The sequence below is a fragment of the Arachis stenosperma genome, chromosome 7 (assembly GCF_014773155.1).
Source record: "Arachis stenosperma cultivar V10309 chromosome 7, arast.V10309.gnm1.PFL2, whole genome shotgun sequence".
NCBI classification, from domain to species: domain Eukaryota; kingdom Viridiplantae; phylum Streptophyta; class Magnoliopsida; order Fabales; family Fabaceae; genus Arachis; species Arachis stenosperma.
Window position 1 is genome coordinate 90,454,591 of NC_080383.1, and position 21,105 is coordinate 90,475,695.

General features: G+C 34.7%; 4 protein-coding genes across 4 annotated transcripts; 2 read left to right on the forward strand and 2 right to left on the reverse strand.

Annotated features, from left to right (window-relative positions):
* Window positions 1-310: 310 nt before the first annotated feature.
* On the reverse strand, window positions 311-5,543 carry LOC130940180 (kinesin-like protein KIN-13B). Its single transcript, XM_057868247.1, has 12 exons — window positions 5,155-5,543; window positions 4,829-5,047; window positions 4,423-4,608; window positions 4,209-4,310; window positions 3,756-3,833; window positions 3,581-3,662; window positions 3,264-3,423; window positions 2,892-3,194; window positions 2,411-2,629; window positions 1,935-2,280; window positions 828-893; window positions 311-746 (listed from the first exon to the last, which is right to left on the reverse strand). The coding sequence occupies exons 1-12, from the start codon at window positions 5,305-5,307 to the stop codon at window positions 567-569; spliced, it is 2,094 nt and encodes a 697-aa protein (XP_057724230.1). The 5' UTR covers window positions 5,308-5,543; the 3' UTR covers window positions 311-566.
* Window positions 5,544-6,315: 772 nt separating this feature from the next.
* On the forward strand, window positions 6,316-7,316 carry LOC130940399 (uncharacterized). The gene is made up of 2 exons (XM_057868524.1): window positions 6,316-6,580; window positions 6,667-7,316. Exons 1-2 carry the CDS (start codon window positions 6,573-6,575, stop codon window positions 7,244-7,246), a joined length of 588 nt encoding a protein of 195 aa, XP_057724507.1. The 5' UTR covers window positions 6,316-6,572; the 3' UTR covers window positions 7,247-7,316.
* Window positions 7,317-7,433: 117 nt separating this feature from the next.
* LOC130940400 (mitochondrial arginine transporter BAC2) lies at window positions 7,434-8,452 on the reverse strand. Its single transcript, XM_057868525.1, has 2 exons — window positions 8,216-8,452; window positions 7,434-8,123 (listed from the first exon to the last, which is right to left on the reverse strand). Exons 1-2 carry the CDS (start codon window positions 8,450-8,452, stop codon window positions 7,470-7,472), a joined length of 891 nt encoding a protein of 296 aa, XP_057724508.1. The 3' UTR covers window positions 7,434-7,469.
* Window positions 8,453-13,649: 5,197 nt separating this feature from the next.
* LOC130940439 (nuclear pore complex protein NUP35-like) lies at window positions 13,650-17,416 on the forward strand. Its single transcript, XM_057868566.1, has 5 exons — window positions 13,650-13,938; window positions 15,358-15,970; window positions 16,470-16,581; window positions 16,695-16,820; window positions 16,905-17,416. Exons 2-5 carry the CDS (start codon window positions 15,393-15,395, stop codon window positions 17,151-17,153), a joined length of 1,065 nt encoding a protein of 354 aa, XP_057724549.1. The 5' UTR covers window positions 13,650-13,938; window positions 15,358-15,392; the 3' UTR covers window positions 17,154-17,416.
* The last annotated feature ends 3,689 nt before the right edge of the window (window positions 17,417-21,105 follow it).

A 21,105-nucleotide genomic window follows, 5' to 3' on the forward strand; every position in this document is an offset into this window, starting at 1 on the left:
GCCATCTAAGAAATTGTTAACACTTTTCCTGTTCTGAATAGATCTAATTGTTTGGTCTAGCCATGTCACATTAATTCCTGTCACAAAATTTATAAACTTATAATATCGGCTATGATTTGCACTAATGTATAAAGCATTTCATGACGATAAAACAATTATAACAGCTTATTGAAGGCAATGCTTTAAAAAATGCTAACTATAATAACGGTGCGTGTTTGAACCTGAAAAAGGATTCCTAGGTTTAGCAAAAAGTACATGTATCTTCAAATAACAGAATAAGCGCAAGACTATTCAATAAGTACTCCATTGATTAATTAAAGATCAATGTAGAACTTTATACATTGATACATTAGCATTATAGCTGGCGTAAAACGAATACAAGTCAACATTCTCAAAAGGGTAAAGAGAAAAATGAAGACCTTCTAATCCCCAGGGCCCAGGAGAAACCCCTAGGTGCTACCAAATAATGATGAATCACAACTATTAAGAGTGGTACGTCATGTCACATATTCTCCAACTCAATCTTAGAAATGCATGACATGACTCCAACTATATTTCAAATGATCTTAGTAACCAACAGATGAAACCAACACATTATGCTCCTTTAAGCGTTTCTGAAAATGTGCTAATCGAGTCTGTAACTGCATGATGCCAGCAGCCTTCTGAGAAAGAATGGCATTTAGTTTTGTTATATAATCATCCAGCTGATTCCCTGGTTGATCTGCTTCAACCAAGAGGTTCATCTCCTGTATGTGCAGCGCGGATAAACATGAGTACCAAAACATTAAAGGGCACTTCAAATTTAAATATAGAGACCATTTAAATACCTCTCTAACAATATTCATGGTCTCCTCTACTTGTGTCCGGTGAGCATTTACAAGGTCCTCTTCTTCCTGAAATAACAGCATATGCTTCAGCTAACATGAATTATATATAGAGTAAATGGTCAAATTAGTCCATGAAAGATCACTCGTTCTTCAAATTGGTCTCTGAAAGATTTTTTTAATCAAATTCGTCTTTTAAAGATTTTAAATTAGTCATGTTAGTCTTTCCGTCACTTTGTTGTTGATAGTGTCAAAATTTGCTAATGTGACATGTTAAGTGACTCCAAGTCTCCAACACACACCTAAGGTAGCGTTTAGTGGAGAGACAGAGACAGAAAGACTGAGATTGAGAGACAGAGACTAAGAAACAGAGACTAAGAGACAGAAATTAAAATAAATCTCAATATTCTGTTTGGTGCAAAGTGGGAGACAGAAATTGAAAGAAGAATGAAACTCTAATTTAATTTGTACAAAAGGTAAAATTGGAATTAATTAATTGAAACGAGAATATTTTAGGTATAAAATATTATTAAAGTTTCAGTCTCCATCTTTAAAAATTTTAGTCCCTTGTGTCCCTACTTTTTGGAAGTACTGAAATACTGAAATTTTAAGGATAGAGACAGAAAATTTAGTACCAGTCTCTGAACCAACAAACATGATACTGAATCTCAGTTTTCCAGTTTTCCAGTCTCTGTCTCAGTACCTCAAAACAAACACTATCTAAGAGTCTTAATTGACTATTGACATAATAAGTTTATGAAATTTGATCAAATCAAAACCTAATTGAGAAGAGAACTTGAAACATTGAAATCCCTCAATTTGGGGTTGGTTTGATTTAATTTCATAAACTAATCATGTTAATAGTCAATTAAGATTCCTAGGTGTGTGTTGGGGTTTCGCTTAACATGTCACATTAGCAAATTTTGATACTATCTACAAACAAAATAATGGAAGGACTAACATGACTAAGTTAAAATCTTTAAAGGACGAATTTGCTTAAAAAAATCTTTCGGGGACCAATTTAAAAACGAGTGATCTTTCAGGACTTATTTGTCCTTTTACTCATTATATATATATTAAAACCATTCTCTCAGTAGCTAGAAAACTTACCTGTAAGAGTTCATTTAAATCATCCTCTGAGTGCATCGTTTTAGGTTCAGATCTTGGAAGATCCTTCCATTTGACCTGACCACTAGGTTTCTTTAATTTGTCTTCAGTTGTAGCATATGATTCCACCTTTGCATTATTCTTCAGTGATGGTTTCACCTCCTCGTAGTAATCTTCAGGAGGACTGAAATCATCTCCATCATTTTCATCCTGCCATACCTCAGTTGTGCGATCCTCATAGGCTGATGCAGTAACAGAAGACAATGGAACCGTGGTTGATTCTTTGAGGTTGATAGTAGAAGATAAAACATCTTTCTTGGAATTATTCCCTTTTGACAGGCTCTTCACCCTGGATTTTTCATTCATTTTTGTAATGGTGAAAGCATTAGTTTTCTGTTATCCAGCTGAAGGAGTAGGGGATATGAAACTAGATTTACAAAATTAAAATCTACTTTAGAGTATAGAAGATTCACCATTACCTGTCAGCATATCTTAATGTATTTAAAGTATGTTCACATGAACCAGAGCTTGGTGATATGCAAGATATCATAACAGTGCGCGAATTGCCAACAAATGAATCCCTCAAGACTTCAGTCAGTTTACTGCCTCTGAAAGGGATGTGCCCCTGATCATTATCAAGAGCTCTTATGCATTCCTTTAAGGCGAGTAAGCTTTTATTGATCTCGGCACCTTCTATTCTGCATCATATAATAATTTGAGGCAACCAGCGAAACAAGTTAATTAGGCTAATATGTAAGAGTTATGCCTACAAGTCATCACAGAGATATATTGAAAGAAAAGAAGAAACGAATACAGTAGCTAATTTAAGATGATACTAATAATAACTATATAGCCATCTATGTTTAATATAGTTTTGTTGTTTAAATTTCTTAGGAATTTCTTTCATAATTACTTATTTAACCTGAGATAACTAACAGCATAATTCATACTAAATTATACCTTGTTTGTTTGTCATTATCCGTGGTATCTGCTCCACGTTCACTTCCAGCAAGATCAATGAAGGAGAGCTTGCCAATGGGGCGGGGAGGTTTGGATTCATTGCCATCAATCAACTTCTTGATAGCAAGCTGAAGTATTGCATGTGACCGTGAAGATTCCTCGTTTGCACCTGTGGTGCCTGTACTTCTTGTGGCGTTTCCTTTTTCAATCAGTTCTTTGATTTGTTCTACATCTGCTACTCGGTACTCTTGCAAACCCACAATGCAAACTTTCTGCTTACCATCCTCCCTCATGCAAAGTTTTCTGCAGAAGTACAACGTTAGCCCTCAATCACAGATTAGGTGGTGGGAAACAAGAAGGTATTTAACTTACTTTCGGTCATTAAGGAGATCAAAAAGCTTCCCACCATAGATTTCAAAGAAACTCACAAACAGTTGATAACCTTGATTTCTGTAAGTATGATACATTAATCTCAAAATGTCCCTGGATGCTTTAAGTGGCAGTGGCTTCATAGTGTAAGTTTTTCCACTTCCTACATAAGCAGAAGAAGGTATTTAGAAGTTACAATTGGGAAAAAATTATAGCGACCAGAACAGAGCTTGCATTTGCAATTGCAATTGCCATAAAATATGACTGCCATCAGTAGGCCGTAACAGCAATTATTTCAAAATTGAGAGCCTTCTAGTTACCCGTTTGCCCGTATGCAAAGCAAGTTGCTTTAGTACGTTCAAAGATTATTGGAACAATGGGCTCCACTGTTTCACGATACACCTAAAGAAATGAAAAGATTAAAACAAAAGTTAGTATTGGCATAGATTGTCACTTCATTTATTTTAACTGGACATATAACTACATTATAGTTACCTCATCATTTGTAACCTCCTCGTTTAAGACAGCATCAAACACAAATTCATGCTTCTCCACATACTGAGTTAGGTCAACCTATAAAACATTAAGCATATAGATTTTAAGAGCTCAAAGAAAAACAAGACATCTACTACATTATTATGCCAAAATCTTTATATGAGAACTAACAAGGGAGGAAGTCCTGGCATTCTGGATAAATATTATTATTATTATTATTATTATTATTATTATTATGGTATTATGGTAATTGATATAGCGAAGCTAAAAAATATCTTAGTTACTAAAATAAGCATAGAATCATTTTCCATTTTGAACACATTGGCAGAACCATATTTGATTTCTTAGCTCACAAATCACTATTGTCATTTAAGGCAACTTAATCTTATTCTAGAACTTAAGGACAACCATACCGCATTGGAAGCATTGATTGCTAAAGCCAATTCCACTCACCTTCAGTTTAGTCTCATGCACCGTTAATGAATTGGAATATGTCTCTATAATGTCTTCCTCATTCTTTGCTAATTCCTTCTTATTTAATGGTCTCTTTCGAACCTGGAAAAATTGCAAAAGACAACATTAGAATTTAGAAAATATTAAAACTAGTGCTCTATCTTTCCATCCATCTATATACAAATTAGAAAGAATTCATTGTGAGAGAACCTACCACAACTTTGATCTTTGCTACAGAACTTGATTTTTCTTTGTCAACAGGAAAACTTTTCAAGACGTTTTCAGGAGCACGACCTCTGTTAGTCTGTTTGCCCATCATATAAGGTTCAGAATCATCAGAGCTTCTATAACGGGAAGGTTTATACAAGGAGTTGCCATCAAATGCATTTGTTGCTGGAATCTAGCAGGACACACAAATTACAAGCAAAATTTGAGCCACATTTCTCATGTGCATCTACTTACATCACAAACAGAAGATAATTTAAGATTTCATTAATCTAAAACATATCCAATCCTATACTAGATTAGGAAAGCTATTAAAAGTAGCATCATATGGACAATCTTCAAAACATTAAATATAAGGGTGAAAACATAAAATAGAAAATTATTGAAATAATAACCTCAGGAATAAGCTCAGTGTCAAAAGAATGCAGATCCAACAGGCCGGGGCTGAAATCGCCGGGCGAATCCTCGTCACTCTTCTTCTGCGTGGAAGCACGGTAATTACCCGGAGGGGTTGAAGGCTCCATGTAGAACTCATTTCCTCCATTGAAGCTCCTCTGCGCATTCCTGTACATTCTCCCACCTCCTTGAGCTCCTCCGCCATAGAAGTTATAGTCCTGCTCCCATTCCAAATCAAGGTTCAGCACCACGAGATCGTAAGCTGATCATCACGGATAGAGTGAAACAAATAGAAAAAGAGCAAAATGAATGATAAGATCCGAACCTGTAGCGGAGGAATGTTATTGGATTGAAGGTGCTGAAGGCCAGCGGATTGAAGCCACCTGCTGTTGGAAGATCCATCGAGAAAGTTGTCGGAGTACTGACGCTGATGGTGCACCCCCGCCGTACCAGATCTCTGCCTACCTCCTCCGTTCATCTTCCTCTCACTCGTCACTCGCACAATGCAGAAATCAGATCGGAAGGATCCTGAAGCAGAACCGTCAGCTCCAAGTTGCAGAGTTTTGAACAAGTGAAGCAAGTGGTGTTAGTGAAATGAGCAATGAGCAATGGGAACTTGAGATTGAATTTTTTTGAAGAAGGGAGAGAAAAGAGACCAGGCTCTCTCTCTCTCTCTCTGGATTGGCACGTGCCAAGTTGAACCGGCGTGTGACTACGAAAGACTGGGAGCATGGAAGAGAGTGAGGGAGCTTGGTGCTAGTAGAAACGACGCCGTAACATGCCGGGTAGGGCCTCCGTGTTGTTTTGATTTTTGAACAAATGCCGTCCCACATGGGTGGGGACCACCGTGTATCGTTGCGCGCTTGGCTTCACATTCAAAATTTTTGCTACCTTCAACGAGATATTGCCACGTGGCATCTTTATGGCTTTGGGTTAGGCTTTCCGGGTAGTATACAACAATTCACGGCGCTGCAGTGTGTTCTGTTTGGGCCCACTGGCCCATGTTTTCCGGCCCTTTCTCCTTCTTTCATAGACTGGCCTGTCTGCTATATCCTTCGTTTTTATTTTTAGGTTTTACTAATTCTCATTCTCAATCATAATTTAAAACCTCTTTTCTCTCTTTTGTTAATAACCGTTTGTTCTGGTCACATGACTTGTTATTTTTGGACAGAAATTCCATATTGCATTAATCAAATGTTTAGGTAGAAAGAGGCAAAACAAGAAGCTAGAACTAGAAGAAGTTAATGGTTTGGTCTGATTATGCCCACAAAGTTTCAAAGCCCAATATCTAGTGGGCTAGTAGCTGTATCAGATAAAAAGAAAAAAATAAGGTCCAAAAAGAAAAAATTCTGTGATTTTTACTAGTTATCAGTTATTATCGCCGAGACAAGATGCTAACTGCTAAGTAATGGACGTGGGATATGGGCATATGGCAGTAATGAAATCATTTATGACCACCAAAAATGTTGTCGTAAACGTGTCATGATAGAATATTGGAGCACATCGTACTGTACGAGAGAGAGAGAGAGAGAGAGAGAGAGAAGGGTAAGTTACCTTTTGAAGTTGAGTTTACCTAAAACTAAAACGCTTCTTTGAACATTGATTTCGAAAAGGAAGGAAAGCAACTGCCAAAAGCAAGACACTAATAAAGAAAACGAAAGCATCTTCCTCTTCCCACCCAAGCAATAATTATTAACCCTAAACCCCTCCGAACTAAACTTCTTCCTCATTGCATCGCCATTCATGGACGAGTATCTAATTTTTCTCTTCCTTCTTCGCTTCACATTTCTTAATTTCCTTTCAATTAAAGTAAATTGAGCTGTTTTTTGTTTCACAGATCAGGGGAATATCCAAAGGATTACTACTCGAACGCGCAGACGGTGAGAGTGCCGTCTTCTTCCAGCTCATCGGCGACGACGAGCGTGCACGTGACGGCACTGGACGGTCTCGTTAACGTCAACTCGCTCTTCACCATCGCCGTGTTCGTCGGCCTCTCCCTCACCACGCCGGGACAGCGCAGCCTCGAAAATCGTTCCTCGTGCGACGCCGGCGTTGACATCGCCAAGAAGCTTCTCGTCTTCGAGGTTGTTTCCTTCAGCTTCTTCCTGTTCTCGTCTCTGGTGGCGCAGGGACTCAAGCTCGCCCTCAACCTCCTCAACAGCAAGGAGGTTGACGATGCCTTCCGTGCACACATCAACCTCAAGGTGCTCCGTTTCGGTATGCTTGGCTCCGCCATCGGCTCCGTCATGGGATGCCTCTTCTTGGTTCTTTCAATGGTGAATGTCATCGAGATCCGCCTCGGGATGCTCTCTTGTGGCAGCAAGTCCGCCTCCCATGCCGTTGCCGTCATGGTTGTTTTGGTCTCCTCTGCTCTTTTGGTTTATATCTCCACTGCGATCTATGCTTTTACTCATTGATTGATTGAAATTTGAATGAATGAAATGCTTTCTCTCTTTAAATGGAATGGCTTCTAAGTTCTAACTTCTATTATAAGTTTTGTAATTTATATTTGGTATGCTTGAATCAGTTGAATGTTTGGATAAAGGGAAAGTTCTAGAAATCAAAAGAGAAATGAAGAATTAATCAGTGAAATTAAAATCACATTGCTGAATTTTGGTGAGTTTAGGACATTTGAATGGTTCAGTTACTATTAAAGAAGCACCTGAGAGTAATCTCATAAGCTGAAAACACAGCACCATTCACTATGAAAGCTCTAGCAACAGCTGTTCCTAAACCTCGCCACAACACAACATAGCCTTCCTCTTTTATGCTCTTTTGGAGACAATCTAGGATACCATTGTATTTAGAAGAATGAAGTGTTTGAGCCTGGATTCTTGTCTTTATAACATCTAAAGGGTAGCTGAAGATCCAGCTAGATACCCCAGCTAATCCCCCTGCTACCAGCATAGTATTCAAGCTTTCCTCAGAACTTTTTCTGCAGCCAGGATGAAGTAGTTCCCTTGCATATTCGTATGTCCAGAAGTACAAACCATGTGCAGGTGCATCTCTCAACACAGTAATGCTGAGTCCTCTGTAAATTCCGCGGAAACCTTCGGTTCTCAATATGTTCTTAACAACCTTTATGGGACCCTTTTCGGCTTCAGATAATTGGCTTGTGTCGCGCACCTGAAGGCGAATTTTCACCAACTCAATAGGGGAAAGCAGTATGCTTTGGAGAGCACCGGTACCAACTCCTCCTAAAGCAACAGCCTTAAGAGAAGGAGGGTCATTAAAGGAAACTGGTGAGCAAAATGCTCTTGACAACACTGCATAACTTTGGAAAACCATAGCGTTCTGCAAAATGAATAGCAAAGCAATAGCTTTGATTAAACAGAATGAGGAAATGCTGTTTAAATACAGTTGTGGAATGGATGTGAAAAGTTGACCTGAAAAGTAACAGAAGCCAAAGGTGCAGCCATGCCGCGGTAAAGAGAAGTTAGTCCTTCCTTGGCTACCACGTTTCGAAGGATGGTGATAGCGGAGCCGGCTCTTGAATTCTGCTGTTGCAAGATTCGGAGCGTGTCCAAGGGGTAACCGGAGATTATACCGGCAATGCCACCAATGCCTCCTGCCACAAACTCTTTCCCAGAACTGCTAGCAAGAAATTCTGGCCAGAAATCCATCGTCACCCTTCCCTTCACTGATCAATTATCAGATTCCTAATACAGATGGAAAGAAAGAAACACACAATAGCCTTAACCTATGTTGAAACAAACCAAAAGCCTAAGTTTGTTGTTTTGGCCTCATTTAATCTCAGTTGGGAACACAACTAATACATTAGATTACAGCCAACAATATCTAAACACCAAAATCCAGAGTTGGTGTCTCCATAAACTACCATGTTCAAGTGTTCCTAAACCATCTTCCTGTTGAGCCCCCAAATAAAAAATTGCACACTTTCCCTTAATGTGTCACACTATTAATTTCTTGTGACATTAGAATATGTTAACTACACATAAATTTGGAAATATATTTTGTTTTTAAAGCAGATACCGAACAATTATGGAATTCCCTTTATGCCATTTTTAAAAATTTAATATTCATTTTTATATGATATTAATGTAAAAGATATTATACCTTATTCTAAAAGACAAAAGATTTTTTTTGTCCACGGTATTCTTAAATTCGGCAGGTCAAGAACTAGCCACTGTGTTACTATATGTATAAGGCGGAATTCGAACTCCGATACTTACTTAAGCGGACTAGTGAGCTAACTATTAGACTAATCAAGTTAGTTAATAAATTTTATTGCCAATGTTTGATCCTCTAAATTTCAATTCATTTAATTTGGTTAATCTAATTAATTAACGTAATCAATATATGTCAAATAGTATAAGATGATTATCTAATTAATTGACGCATAATATACAAGTTGAGAATTGAAACTCCCTGAACTTGATTAAACCCCTAAAGTGGTTTCTCATATGCACGATATTTATCAATTTAGTCTCTCAAAACTAAAATTCACTATATTGGTCTTCGAGATTCAATTATGGGAACTATATTTGTTCTTAGACTCTTTCTAACAGAGTTAGCAAACGAAGTGTTGACTTGCCACGTTAGACACAGGACTAAATAATGTTGTTTTGTTTTGGCGCTTAAACGAGGCAAAAACAAGAAGACGAAGAAAAGTTTATATAATGTGCAAACCATTTTATCTTCTCTCATTTTTCGAAACGACCTCATTTTTGTCTTGTTTAAGCGCTAAAACTAAATAACATAATTTAGCCCTTGTATCTAGCATGGCAAGTCAGAGTCAGTTCAGCATTTCGTACATTGACTTAATGCCGAAAAAGATCCAAAGACTAATATAATGTCTAGAGTTGAATTTTAAAGATTAGTATAGTGAATTGAATATAAGACTAAAATGATAAAAACCGTGAATCTCATAAACTACTACGTGGCGTTTGATCCCTGCAAAGAGATCTCAACTTTGATGGATACACTATGCTTGAAAGTAACAGAAGCTGGATGCATGGCTGCCACTTATTAGATAGCGATTGGGTATAGCCGTATAGGACTGCATTTTAAAAGTAGTTGATCGATTCATCAAGAACTTTCATGGCATAAAGGATAAGGAGCTTGATTCTTACAAGGTAGAGTTCAATTCAAATTGTGAACAGAGTAGTTGTATAATAGTGTTGATGAATGGATCAAGTTAACAATACCTCACGAGTTGATATAAAACGTATAAGAAAAAGACCTCATATAAGAAGACATGTATATTAGTACTCATTACTCAACTTTTAGTCTTTTTCACCATTATAGTCCTTAAAAAAGATCAGTGTTTCTTGCCAACTTTTTAGAGTGCTGAAATTTATGGTGAAGAATGGTGGTCGCTTTAGGTGAGCAAGATCAATTGCATCATTTTAGAGCAAACAAAAAAGTCCATAGATGTCTAGAGCAAGATTTGTCTAGTGCACAATCTTGTGCACACAACACAATAGAAATGAGTGGACATGCATTGAACACACATTAACAAGTAAATATGTGTTAGGACTCCCAACATACCTTATAAACTGGACCAAAATCACCCTCTCCCACCTTATTAATGGATGAGAAATTTGTTTGAGGTTGCAATGTAGCATTATCAGATAAATTAAAAGACTGCATATCTATAATAAATAGGTTGCAAGAACATATAGAAATTCACTTTTAAAATTATCCTATTTTTAATACCAAATTCTTAAAATTTAATTTAAAAAGAACGAAACAAACAGATTTAAGTCATGATTTGGATTAGACAAATTCAAAAATAAAATAAAATAAAATTAGTTTATAGTGCAAAAAAAACAGTTCCACTTTAAATAAGTTTAATTATTTTTTCTTTCTTTTAACCCTTGGAAATGTGCAATGAGAAAAAAGAAACTCAAACAGTTATTTCAAAAAATTAATCATCTCAACCCTAATTTAACAATATAATTTACCCAAATATCCTCTTCTAACCGTCTGCTATCTATTCTCATCAATCATCCCACTTCTCCATATTAGAAACTCCCGCTATCAAACATAGTTATTAAAAAATCATCCCGCGTTTGGGAGGGAAATCCAAAAAAATCTTTTTTATTTTTTAGCGTATTTGACAAATTTCTAATAATAAAATTAAAAACACTTGAAAAATAAAAAAAAAAAACATTTTTTTAGAAGCTATAATTTATATTTTTTTTTTAAAGATTTTTAAAAAAAAAAAACCCAACAAAAATCTTTTTCTAAAAACTCACCCAAACAAGTCTTTATCCCTGTACTTTCTCTTATAAATAATTCATCATATCTATGTACACACAGTGATTCTCTTCCAAACGTGCTCAACTAAAAATCTCTTGAGTTTTGACCATATATATTAACAGTGATTTTCTTGTTGGCTAGCTAGTTATCATGGCATGGGGTTGGAGTCCCGTTATACACTCCATTCATTTGTTCCTGCTGATTGCCATTATTAGCATGGCGACTTGTTGGTGGCTATGGCTCCACAAGCCAGCATATGCTTCACCACCATCTCCCATTCTATGGTTATATGTGTCTTTTATTTTATGTGCTCTTCGCTATCATCGTCTTCCGAGTGGCCGATTACACGCTTCAACTTTTACGAATCAACAGACTCGCCAATTCTCTTCTTTGGAGAGCTAATTTCTTATTCACCCAATCAATTTGCCTAGCCACTCTGATTGCTGCCGCTGCACTTGAACCACCAACGGTCTCTGCCACTGCCCCACTAGCCCACTTTGCAATACAGAACTTCTTTGCCAGTGCCACAATGATTTCCTCTTTCTCTACGGTAGCTCTTGTTGACAACGCCCATAGAAGGATTCCCAATCAGGATGAGGTAGATCATGCGGCATTCGATCTTCCTGTTTTAGCCTTGTTGTTTGCCATATATCCAGTGGTTATCGCTGTGCGATTGGCAGCTGCTTCTCACGCAGTAGTTGCTACTGAACCAGTGGCTGACATTGCTTGTGTTGTACTGGCTGTCTGTTCCGTAATCTTTTCAATGATCTCAGCTGGCTTCCTCCCACTGCCTTCACGGCGGGGTGGCGGCCCACTGCGTCTACGGCGGAGTGGCCGAACGAGATCGAGATATAGGATAAATAGGATCTGCTTTAGACCTTTAGTTAGTTCAAATATAGGTTTGTTAGTTGTTATTACCGTATATTTATTTATATTTTGGATTTGGATTATCTGAAATTTGAATTTTATTCTAAAGAATGAAGTGTGATCTCTTATTATTGATTTCATAGGTGGGACCAATAATAAATATGAAAGAGAAATTATTCAAGGATAGAAGATTACACTTTACTCTTTAGTTTGAAATTCAAACTTTAGAGGATCCAAATCCTTATATTTTACATCAAAAACATTTTATTATCTATATATAAGGAGCACTTGTATTATTACACTTGGTTTGGTAAATTTTTTTGAAAAAGCGCACAAACTCTTCATCCATTGTTTGGAAAATTTTAAAAACTATGTGTTTATGCTTGTAATTTTTAAAAAATTGGAATACTTTTGAAAACATCTAGACTTATTTTGATAAAATTTTTCAAAAAGTTATTTGTGCTTTTTAAAAGCATAAGCTCTTCATTTTATGTTTGGTAAATTAGAAAATGTTTAATTATTCTGCAGATCCTTATAGTTTTACCGAATTTTCAATTAGGTCCCTATACTTTTTTTCTTTTCAATTGGGTTCCTATACATTATTTTTTTTTCAATTTAGTCCTTGTTAATGTTAAACGTTAAAAGAAATGTTAATGAATTGTGAAATTATTTGTATACCCCTAATGACCTAATTGAAAAGAAAAAAAATATAGGGACCTAATTGAAAATTTAGAAAAATTATAAATATTCAATAAAAGATATTCCTATAATCCCTATTTAATGATTCTACGACATAAAAAATATTTCTATAATCCCTTTTATTTTATCACTATCATTTTTTCTTATTTATATACAAATTGTACCAAAAATACCGTCTCTTTATTTTTTTTACTTTCAAAATACCTTATCTTAAGAATATACAAAAAAAAATAATGGATAAAATGAAACAGAGAAATAGTAGTAATAATGGATAAAAATTGTAGAGGTTGTAATACCACACCACCTTTGTTTTACGGCTTAAGCGTAAAGCTCAGTGTGATAAGGTGTTACAAAATATATATTCAATTTTTTATACAATTATAATAATAATAAATAAAAAATTTATGTATTTTTTAAGAGAATGGTTAACGTTCAAAAAAGAAAAAATCTAACATCTATAATATCAACACCTGTAGATAGTTTTTCTTCTTCAATGAATTATAAAAAAAAGTGAGATACAACCTTTAAAAGTTCAAGAGTTGCATATAATAAATTTGACTTTAATTTTTTGAAACGAAACACTGAAAAATTATTTTAAATTTGACAATATCATATAAATGAAAAAGATAAGGTTAGACAAACTTATTTTAAATTGAATCTATATAAAAAACATTTTGATAATTATCCTTTATCTCATACGAAACATCTTAATAATAATTTTTTTAATTTTACAGAATTAATTGTGAATTTAATTTTTCTCAAATTTTACTGGAAATTTTATTATTATAATTTTAATAGTAAAAATTTTGTTATAAAATTTGCAAATTCTATTTCCGCAAATTTTTCAACGAATTCCATAAAATATTTTGTAAACGAATAAAAAATCCTTTTTTTTTTTAACAAGATACAAGTTTCCAACCAAATTTTTTATTTACTAAACTAATATTCTCTCACCTAATATCTTAAAAAAAAAATATATATATATATATATATATATATATACAAACTCTCAGTCTCAGGTTAGAAACCCACACAACCGTCGTCATTGCCGTCTCTCTCTCTCTCCCCTCCGGCGTTTTACTACCAACCGTCGCTCCTCGCCGTTGCTCTTCGCAGTCGCAACCAACCGTCGCTCCTCGCCGTTGCTCTTCGCAGTCGCTCCTCGCCATCGCTGCTCGATCCTCGCCGATGCTACTCGATCCTTTCCCCTGGTTTGCCTCTGGTTCGCCGCTTCGGCCTCTCTTTACCGCTGTTCTCTGTTTTGAATCAGGGTTCGCCTCTTTACCAAGTCGCAGACTCACAGTATCAGCACTTCTCTGTATGTCTCTATTCTTTTCTTCTTATTATTGATAATATAATTGATAAATTTTATTTGTTATGTGATTTTTCTATTGTTGCTGAATTCTGATGATTTCTGCAGAATGTAACGCTTGTGAAAGTAATTACTTATTTCAAGAGATTTCTAAGAGATATATGATACTTTAATGAGGAGGTTAAGGCTTTTGAAATGATGACATCATACTAGGGAGTATATTCAGAAGCTACTGGTTTTTAGGAATCAATTTGTATGGCTAGATTAAATAAGAGGTTATTTAATTGTAGGTGATTGCCTCTAATTGTACGTTTCTACTATTTATGGTCCTGATTGAACATTTTTCTGTTTTCTCCTTGCTGGTATCTTGTTCATGGAGTTATATAACTGAGATGTGTTAAAGAAAAATGGTTGAGTACACAAACAAGGAAAAATAGATTGATAGAAATGTGATTAGTTCCAAAATAAGGTGTTTCAAGTTCTCTTTAATTGTAGGTGTGAAAAAAAGAAAAAAGCATTGTCCCTAAGTTTTCATAGTTTTCTTATTGTCACTTCATTTTGTACCTTTCTTGTTGTGACATAGCATTTGAGGGAAGGAAGCTTGATATGTTGGTCTAAGTTTGAATGCTTAATTAAGCTTCGGCCTTACTTGCTTGGTTTTTGCTTTACTTTGATGTGTATTCATGATATAATACTTGTTGCTTTGAAATTATTTTACTCTAATTGGAACCCAAAGAAGTATTACATGGTTGCATTATATCTAAATAATTTAATGTAATGAGAGTATAATATTTGATTTCCCCCTGGTTTTCAGCATAGATTTTTTTTCTGTCTTAATCTTTTTGAGATGGGATTGAGGGAGTGAAGGTTATATGGCTGGAATAACCCTTATTCATTATAGAGCATTTTATACTTCTTGGGATTATTGTTCGTTTCCTCGTAGATCCTTTTTCATTGCAGCTAGTTTTTATTTGTTCCGAATTCATCTCCATCTCTTTATTATCGCGGTTTCAATCCTCTTATATGCCTAATTGTAGCTCCAGATAGCTCATTCAAGTCAAAGTGTTTGTCTCTGATTCTTAGCTGAAAAATTTTAATTTCAACGCAATTCTTTCCTCATTATTCTCTGATTTCTTACACTTTACATGACACTTTTATTGTGTCATTTGTATTCGGATGCTTCTTTCTTCTTCAAGAATTCTAGCTCTGACGAAAATGAACCAAATTTTGATACGTACTTTAATAATAGGGTTTTCAAATACTAAGCACTTGCATGTACCTTTATAAATTATGATTTTAGCTACCTTAGCTGCATGGTAAATCTAGTTATATTGAATTCTGGGAATCCATATCCTTAATTCCTTATCATGCATTTCTCAGCGAATTTCATTTTAATGCAGTCATTTTCTTTGTTTGCTTTTGCAGGTAGTAATTTGATTCTGCTAGATTAAGAATATAACATGAGCACCACAGAGCACAAAACTCCAAGGTCTCGTAGTCAGGCTTTGTTTTTCCGGGATTTAGCCTCACCTGTTTCTGCCAGGAGACAAAAGTTTTCAAGATCGGGCCAGGCAGCTGCAGTACCTGCTCTGTGGCGTGAGAATTTTGGTGGTTCGGACCTTCCACCTCCTCCTGTTTTTACCTTGGAAGACATGTCAGCTTTTTCTCCTGAATCAGGCATACCGGATTACCAAATATCTCCGGAGTCTAAATCCAATATTAGGACTCCAATTCAAGCTTCAAATAGAGAATTTTCAACTCCATTGAAAAGCAAATCCGAGGCCAGCACATCTTATGTGTTAAGAGGGGTGCAACAAAACCAGCTGAGCTCTACAGGGTTGAGTTGGTGGTCACCCACAACTGCAAAGAGTGGTGGAGAACAAGATGAAAAGGGAGGGAGTTCACCAGTTGAGGGTGTGGTTCAGCCTGGTGCTCTTATAACTCTCCCTCCGCAGCTGGAAGTAGCAAGGCCAGAGATTCAAAGGAATTCGCTGCCAGTTGGGAATTTCAATGAGGAAGAGTGGGTAACTGTTTATGGGTAATGTCCTAACCTACTTCAGCATTTAAGTCTTGACTATTGATTGTAGTACTGCATTGAGTTATTAACTTTAATTCTGGTCCACTATATATATAACTTTGATTATGATTATGCACCTTATGCTATTGCCATGTATCATGTATGTAAAGAAAGCGTGAATAAAATATCATAAATTTTACCTAATAATTACCAAAAGAAATTGCTTCAAAGTTCAACCACTTGACAGCAATCATGCTTCCTGTGGCACACAAAAAGCTTACACTGAGTTGAAAAGAGTTCTAAACAATGTAAGAAGATGTGCAGCTATTTCTGTGCAAGAAATATACCTTCCACACAAATGATCATGTTTTCAGTGTAAAAAACGAATATGCTCTTGTACCTTTCAACAAGGCCTGTTAAATTTGCAACTATGTTTCAGATGTCCTTTCAATTATATGATGAGATATAGTTTTTATACTGTATATACTGATATCATTTCACTAACAAGTTCCACCTGCAGATTTTCTCCAGGTGATACTAATTTGGTTTTAAGGGAGTTTGAAAAATGTGGTGAAATTTTGAAACATGTTCCTGGTCCTAGAGATGCTAATTGGATGCATATTTTATATCAGGTTTGCAATCTTTCCCTTGCTTGAACATATTGATTAAATAGCGATAGTTGTGCATCAATCAATCAAAACTATGCATATATACTGTTTTGATGATGTTATCAATGCATATGCAGAATCGTTCTTATGCACAGAAAGCCCTTAACAAGAATGGAATGCAGCTCAATGGAGTCCTAATAGTTGGTGTGAAACCCTTGGATCCCATGCAACGTCAAGCATTGGGTGAACGGCTTAACCATCAGGTATTTATACCCTTTCCTCTATCCTTTGCTAGAAATTCAGAATCAAGTATGCTGAAAGCTCCCTCTTGACCCTACCATCTGCAGAATGACAACTCAACTTCCCGTCAAACTGGAGGAGCCATTGTTTCTCCAACAAAATTAATGGCGTGCAGGATGATGGATTGGCTATTTGGAGTCTCTGCTAGAGATTCAGAATCAAGTACGCTGAAAGCTCACTCTCAACCCTACCATCTGCAAAATGACAACTCAACTTCTCATCAAACTGGAGGAGCCATTGTTTCTCCAACAAAATTAATGGCGAACAGGATGATGGATTGGCTATTTGGAGTCTAGATGAGCTATAATGGTGGATCAGATTATATCATTCTGTTTTGTTTTAAGTGATGAGTGACTGTTTCAGCTATTCAAATGCTGTTAAAAAGTTTGGCATGCCTTCTGGATTTGAGTTGGAATGTTTATACTTTGAATGCTAGTGGTTGGATTTTATTTCTTCATAATGTTTCATTCTCATTGGATAACTATATGCCAGAGTCTTTGTAGCTGTGTTTTTGGAACATGATATATATTAACTACAGGTTCATCAATGGTTCTGTGAAGCTGGAACGTCATATATATTAAAGTTTCCTTCAATGCTGCTTGTGTATTGCAATTTGTGTATTGCAATTTAAAACAGCCATAACCTTAGATCTACGAGTAGCTCCATTGAAGGTGGATGATGAATGAGATTTGTGCCGGTTTAAATAATCCCATAATTTTAATTATTTTTTAATTTTTACATTTGTTTCAAAACTCTTATGTACTAAATTCATTGTTCTTTTTTAATTTTTCTCCTTTTTAAGACAAAAAAAAAATACTTTTAAAAGCTTCGATACCAAAAGTTCAAATGCTAAAAAACAGTTTCAAATAAAAAATGATTAAAAATAAACAATTATATTCAATCAAACAAAATTGCTATAAGATGAAAATGATTATCCTTCCTTAGTCTTTAATATGACTACTTGGACATATAAACATGAAATGAATTTTCATTAATTTTTTTCCTTCAAAAACGAAAAGCAAATATTCTCGTACATCAAAACTAATAGGGTATGCTCTTAAGAAGATTAACTTCCTATTATCAGTTATTATTTTTTTTTTTTATTGAAAAAAGGTCTAAAACCATGATATTTGGATTCAAAGCACTTACTAAAAGGCACGAATAAAGTGAAAAGTAATTTCACAAACTGATATGTACATAACTTTTATTCAAAAGAATCGCAAGATACCAAAAATATTATAAAAGATTGACATAAGTATCAAATCAGAAGGAAGATGAGAATAAAATTTGAGTTTGTGATTTAAATAAAAATACTTTAACCAACTACCGTACTCCATAAAAAAAAGGATTTAACCGTCTATCTTCATTACTTCAAAGAAACATGCTTATATAATTATGAAAAAATGACAAAATATATTGTGTATTGTCGTTGTATGTGAACAAAAATAAATAAAGCTAAGTATCACATTATGCAATATTATTAAAAGACCTCTGTTAAATACTACATTTAAACTTTATAATACTGTTGTTGGGCATCAAACTATTATTTTGAATAAGCATTATAATGCCTCTTTTTTATTTGATTAAGAATTATAATACCTCTTACAAATAATTGTTCCAACTTATATGTTTTGCAGAACTCTTTCTAACCATTGTCAAACTTGATATTACCTTATAAACAAATGTTGTCAAACTCTTTATTGATGGTGGTTTTAATGAAACAATATTGTAGCTATTAAGCCGAGGAACTTCAACAAAAAGCAAGGCTTTATGTGAAAATTGTTTACCAAAAAGACCAATATTTTCAAACTATTCTAATTAATAAAAATGTATAAATTCCTCATTAATCATACCTTGAGAAATACTGAAAAAAAAAAGATGTTAGAGAAATACTTATTTAATATTAATTAATAATCATATTTATTATAATTATTATTAGTAGTAGTAAACAAAAGATAACATGAGAGAAAGGGTTTTTTAAATTTTTAAGCGATTCAAAAACTGATAGTTACACTAAGTCATAAACTGATAGTTACACTAAGTCATCAATATCTCCATAAAAAGATGTGAACTATGAAGTTAAGAACTCGATGAGAAGGAGATTCCATAAGAACTTGGTATGCATTGTTCATGTTAGGTGGTTCCAACTTCTAAATGCCCTTTTAATTGATTAGAAGAATTTAAAGGCCCATTTTAAGGTCATTATTGAAGTGTTTTAAGTTAAAATGATTCGGTTAGTAATTATTAGAGGACCAATCACATCTATCTATATTTTATCAATATCAAAATAAAGGTGCAAAATTAAACATGTAAAAAAATGTGCAAAATTAAGCAGGTAAAACATTTCAAATAATAGAACTACTTAAAAAAGTTTGACCGCATATTATAAGTTACCACTCTATCTTTGGTTAGATCATGAAAAACAGACTAAGATAACTTCAAACATAATCTTCTAGTACAAAAGGGAATATAATCATCACTTCAAGAGCTTCTGTCTAGCTTACCAGCAATAAAATCTGACAGGTCTACTTCCTTCAATTAATCCTTAATTGACATTTGAATGGAATTCAACAATGCGAGCAGCTTTAAGCCAAAATTTCTACTGCTGAAAATTATCTTAGTATAAGAGTTGGGTGCCCTCAGTGGCTCCAAAACTTTTGCAGCTTCCTCTACATGGTCTTGTCAGATACCAACACTCCATTTTTCTTCATTCTCGGCCCTCTTTTCAAAACTTCCAACATGAGGTTATTCAATTATTTGCAATAAATGTGCACGACAGAACTCCCATCACCTTCAGGGTCCTTCTAAAAGTATTAGATGAAGTTGTAAGGTTAAAAATGAGCGATGTTGGTATGGCTATGCTATAGAATCCATATCAACCAACCTAGAAACACATCTAAGAATGAGATATAAAATTAATCATAAAAAATAACAACAAAATTCTTATAATTATTACTACTCTCTAGCCACAAAGCTTAGTTTTTTGTATTTACCATAGCAACAAATAGCATTAAAGCTTATGACACACAATAGACAACAAAAGTACCCCATTCCAAAAATCATGAACAGAGTAATGATATCCAAAGAAAAAAAACAATTATGTAATACTTTTTCCTCAAAAAAAAAAAAAATAATCAAGAATCGATATAAACCTAATCAACAATAAAATTTAGATTCTTCCAAAGAACCATCATACATAAATATGAAAAGAGCCATAGTTGATGAGAACTAATCATTGAATTAAACTTACTCATTATTCATGATGCTCCCTAATATGACGTGATAAATACTCCGCTACTCTATCTAGTTGTGTCAATTTAAAGACAGTCTACATTAAAAACAAGAGACCAAGAGGCATCTTATCAAAAGAGTTGACGTTGTAGACTAGAATTAACACTAAGTTCAAAATTAGAAGAAAATAATGAACAATAGGAACATGAAAAAGAAAAATTACTGAATAGCAATTATGAAAATACCTTATATATAATATGTTCAAGATAGTGGTTATACTAACATTTACATCACTATTAGGAAATAAATCAAAATTTAACTCCAACACCTCGATGCGTAAAAAAATTCTTCAAACAAATACTAAAATTGAGAAGCAATAAAATTAGACCATTCCTCAAAGAGATTGGAATTCAAAACCATCAAGTTTGACCTTTTGTCTTTCTATAATCAACTAATGAAATTATTAATATCATATAAAAAGTCAAATGAATTTGGGAAAAAAAATAGAAAAAGCAATAGAAGGGAAGCTAGAAACTTGATAACCTACATGTGCCAAAAATTGGTCAAAAACAGATTCAACATACAATCAATTATACTGTTGAACTATTTTAAGTTGTATTATATGACATTGCCAAAAGATAACTTGTTATGGTATGTCTTAAATCTTAACCGAAAGTTATTGCTACAACTCCAACCAATAAACAAATTATTTTTCACAACTCACTACAAGAAAAAAGGCCTATGGCCACGCTTTTTTTTTGCCACGTTTTTGGTGATCAATGGCCACGTTTTTATGAGGTGGCAGTAGATTAGAGATTTCGCCACATTTTTGCCACGCTTCAAAAGCGTGGCGAAAAGGATCAACGGCCACGCTTTTGTAAGGGTGGCAATTGATTAGAGAAACGGCCACCTTTTTTTCTGCCACACTTCAAAAGCGTGGCCATGAGAGAAACAAGGACGTTTTAAAAGCGTGGCGACAGGATTTCATTACGGCCACGCTTACAAAACGTGGCCGTA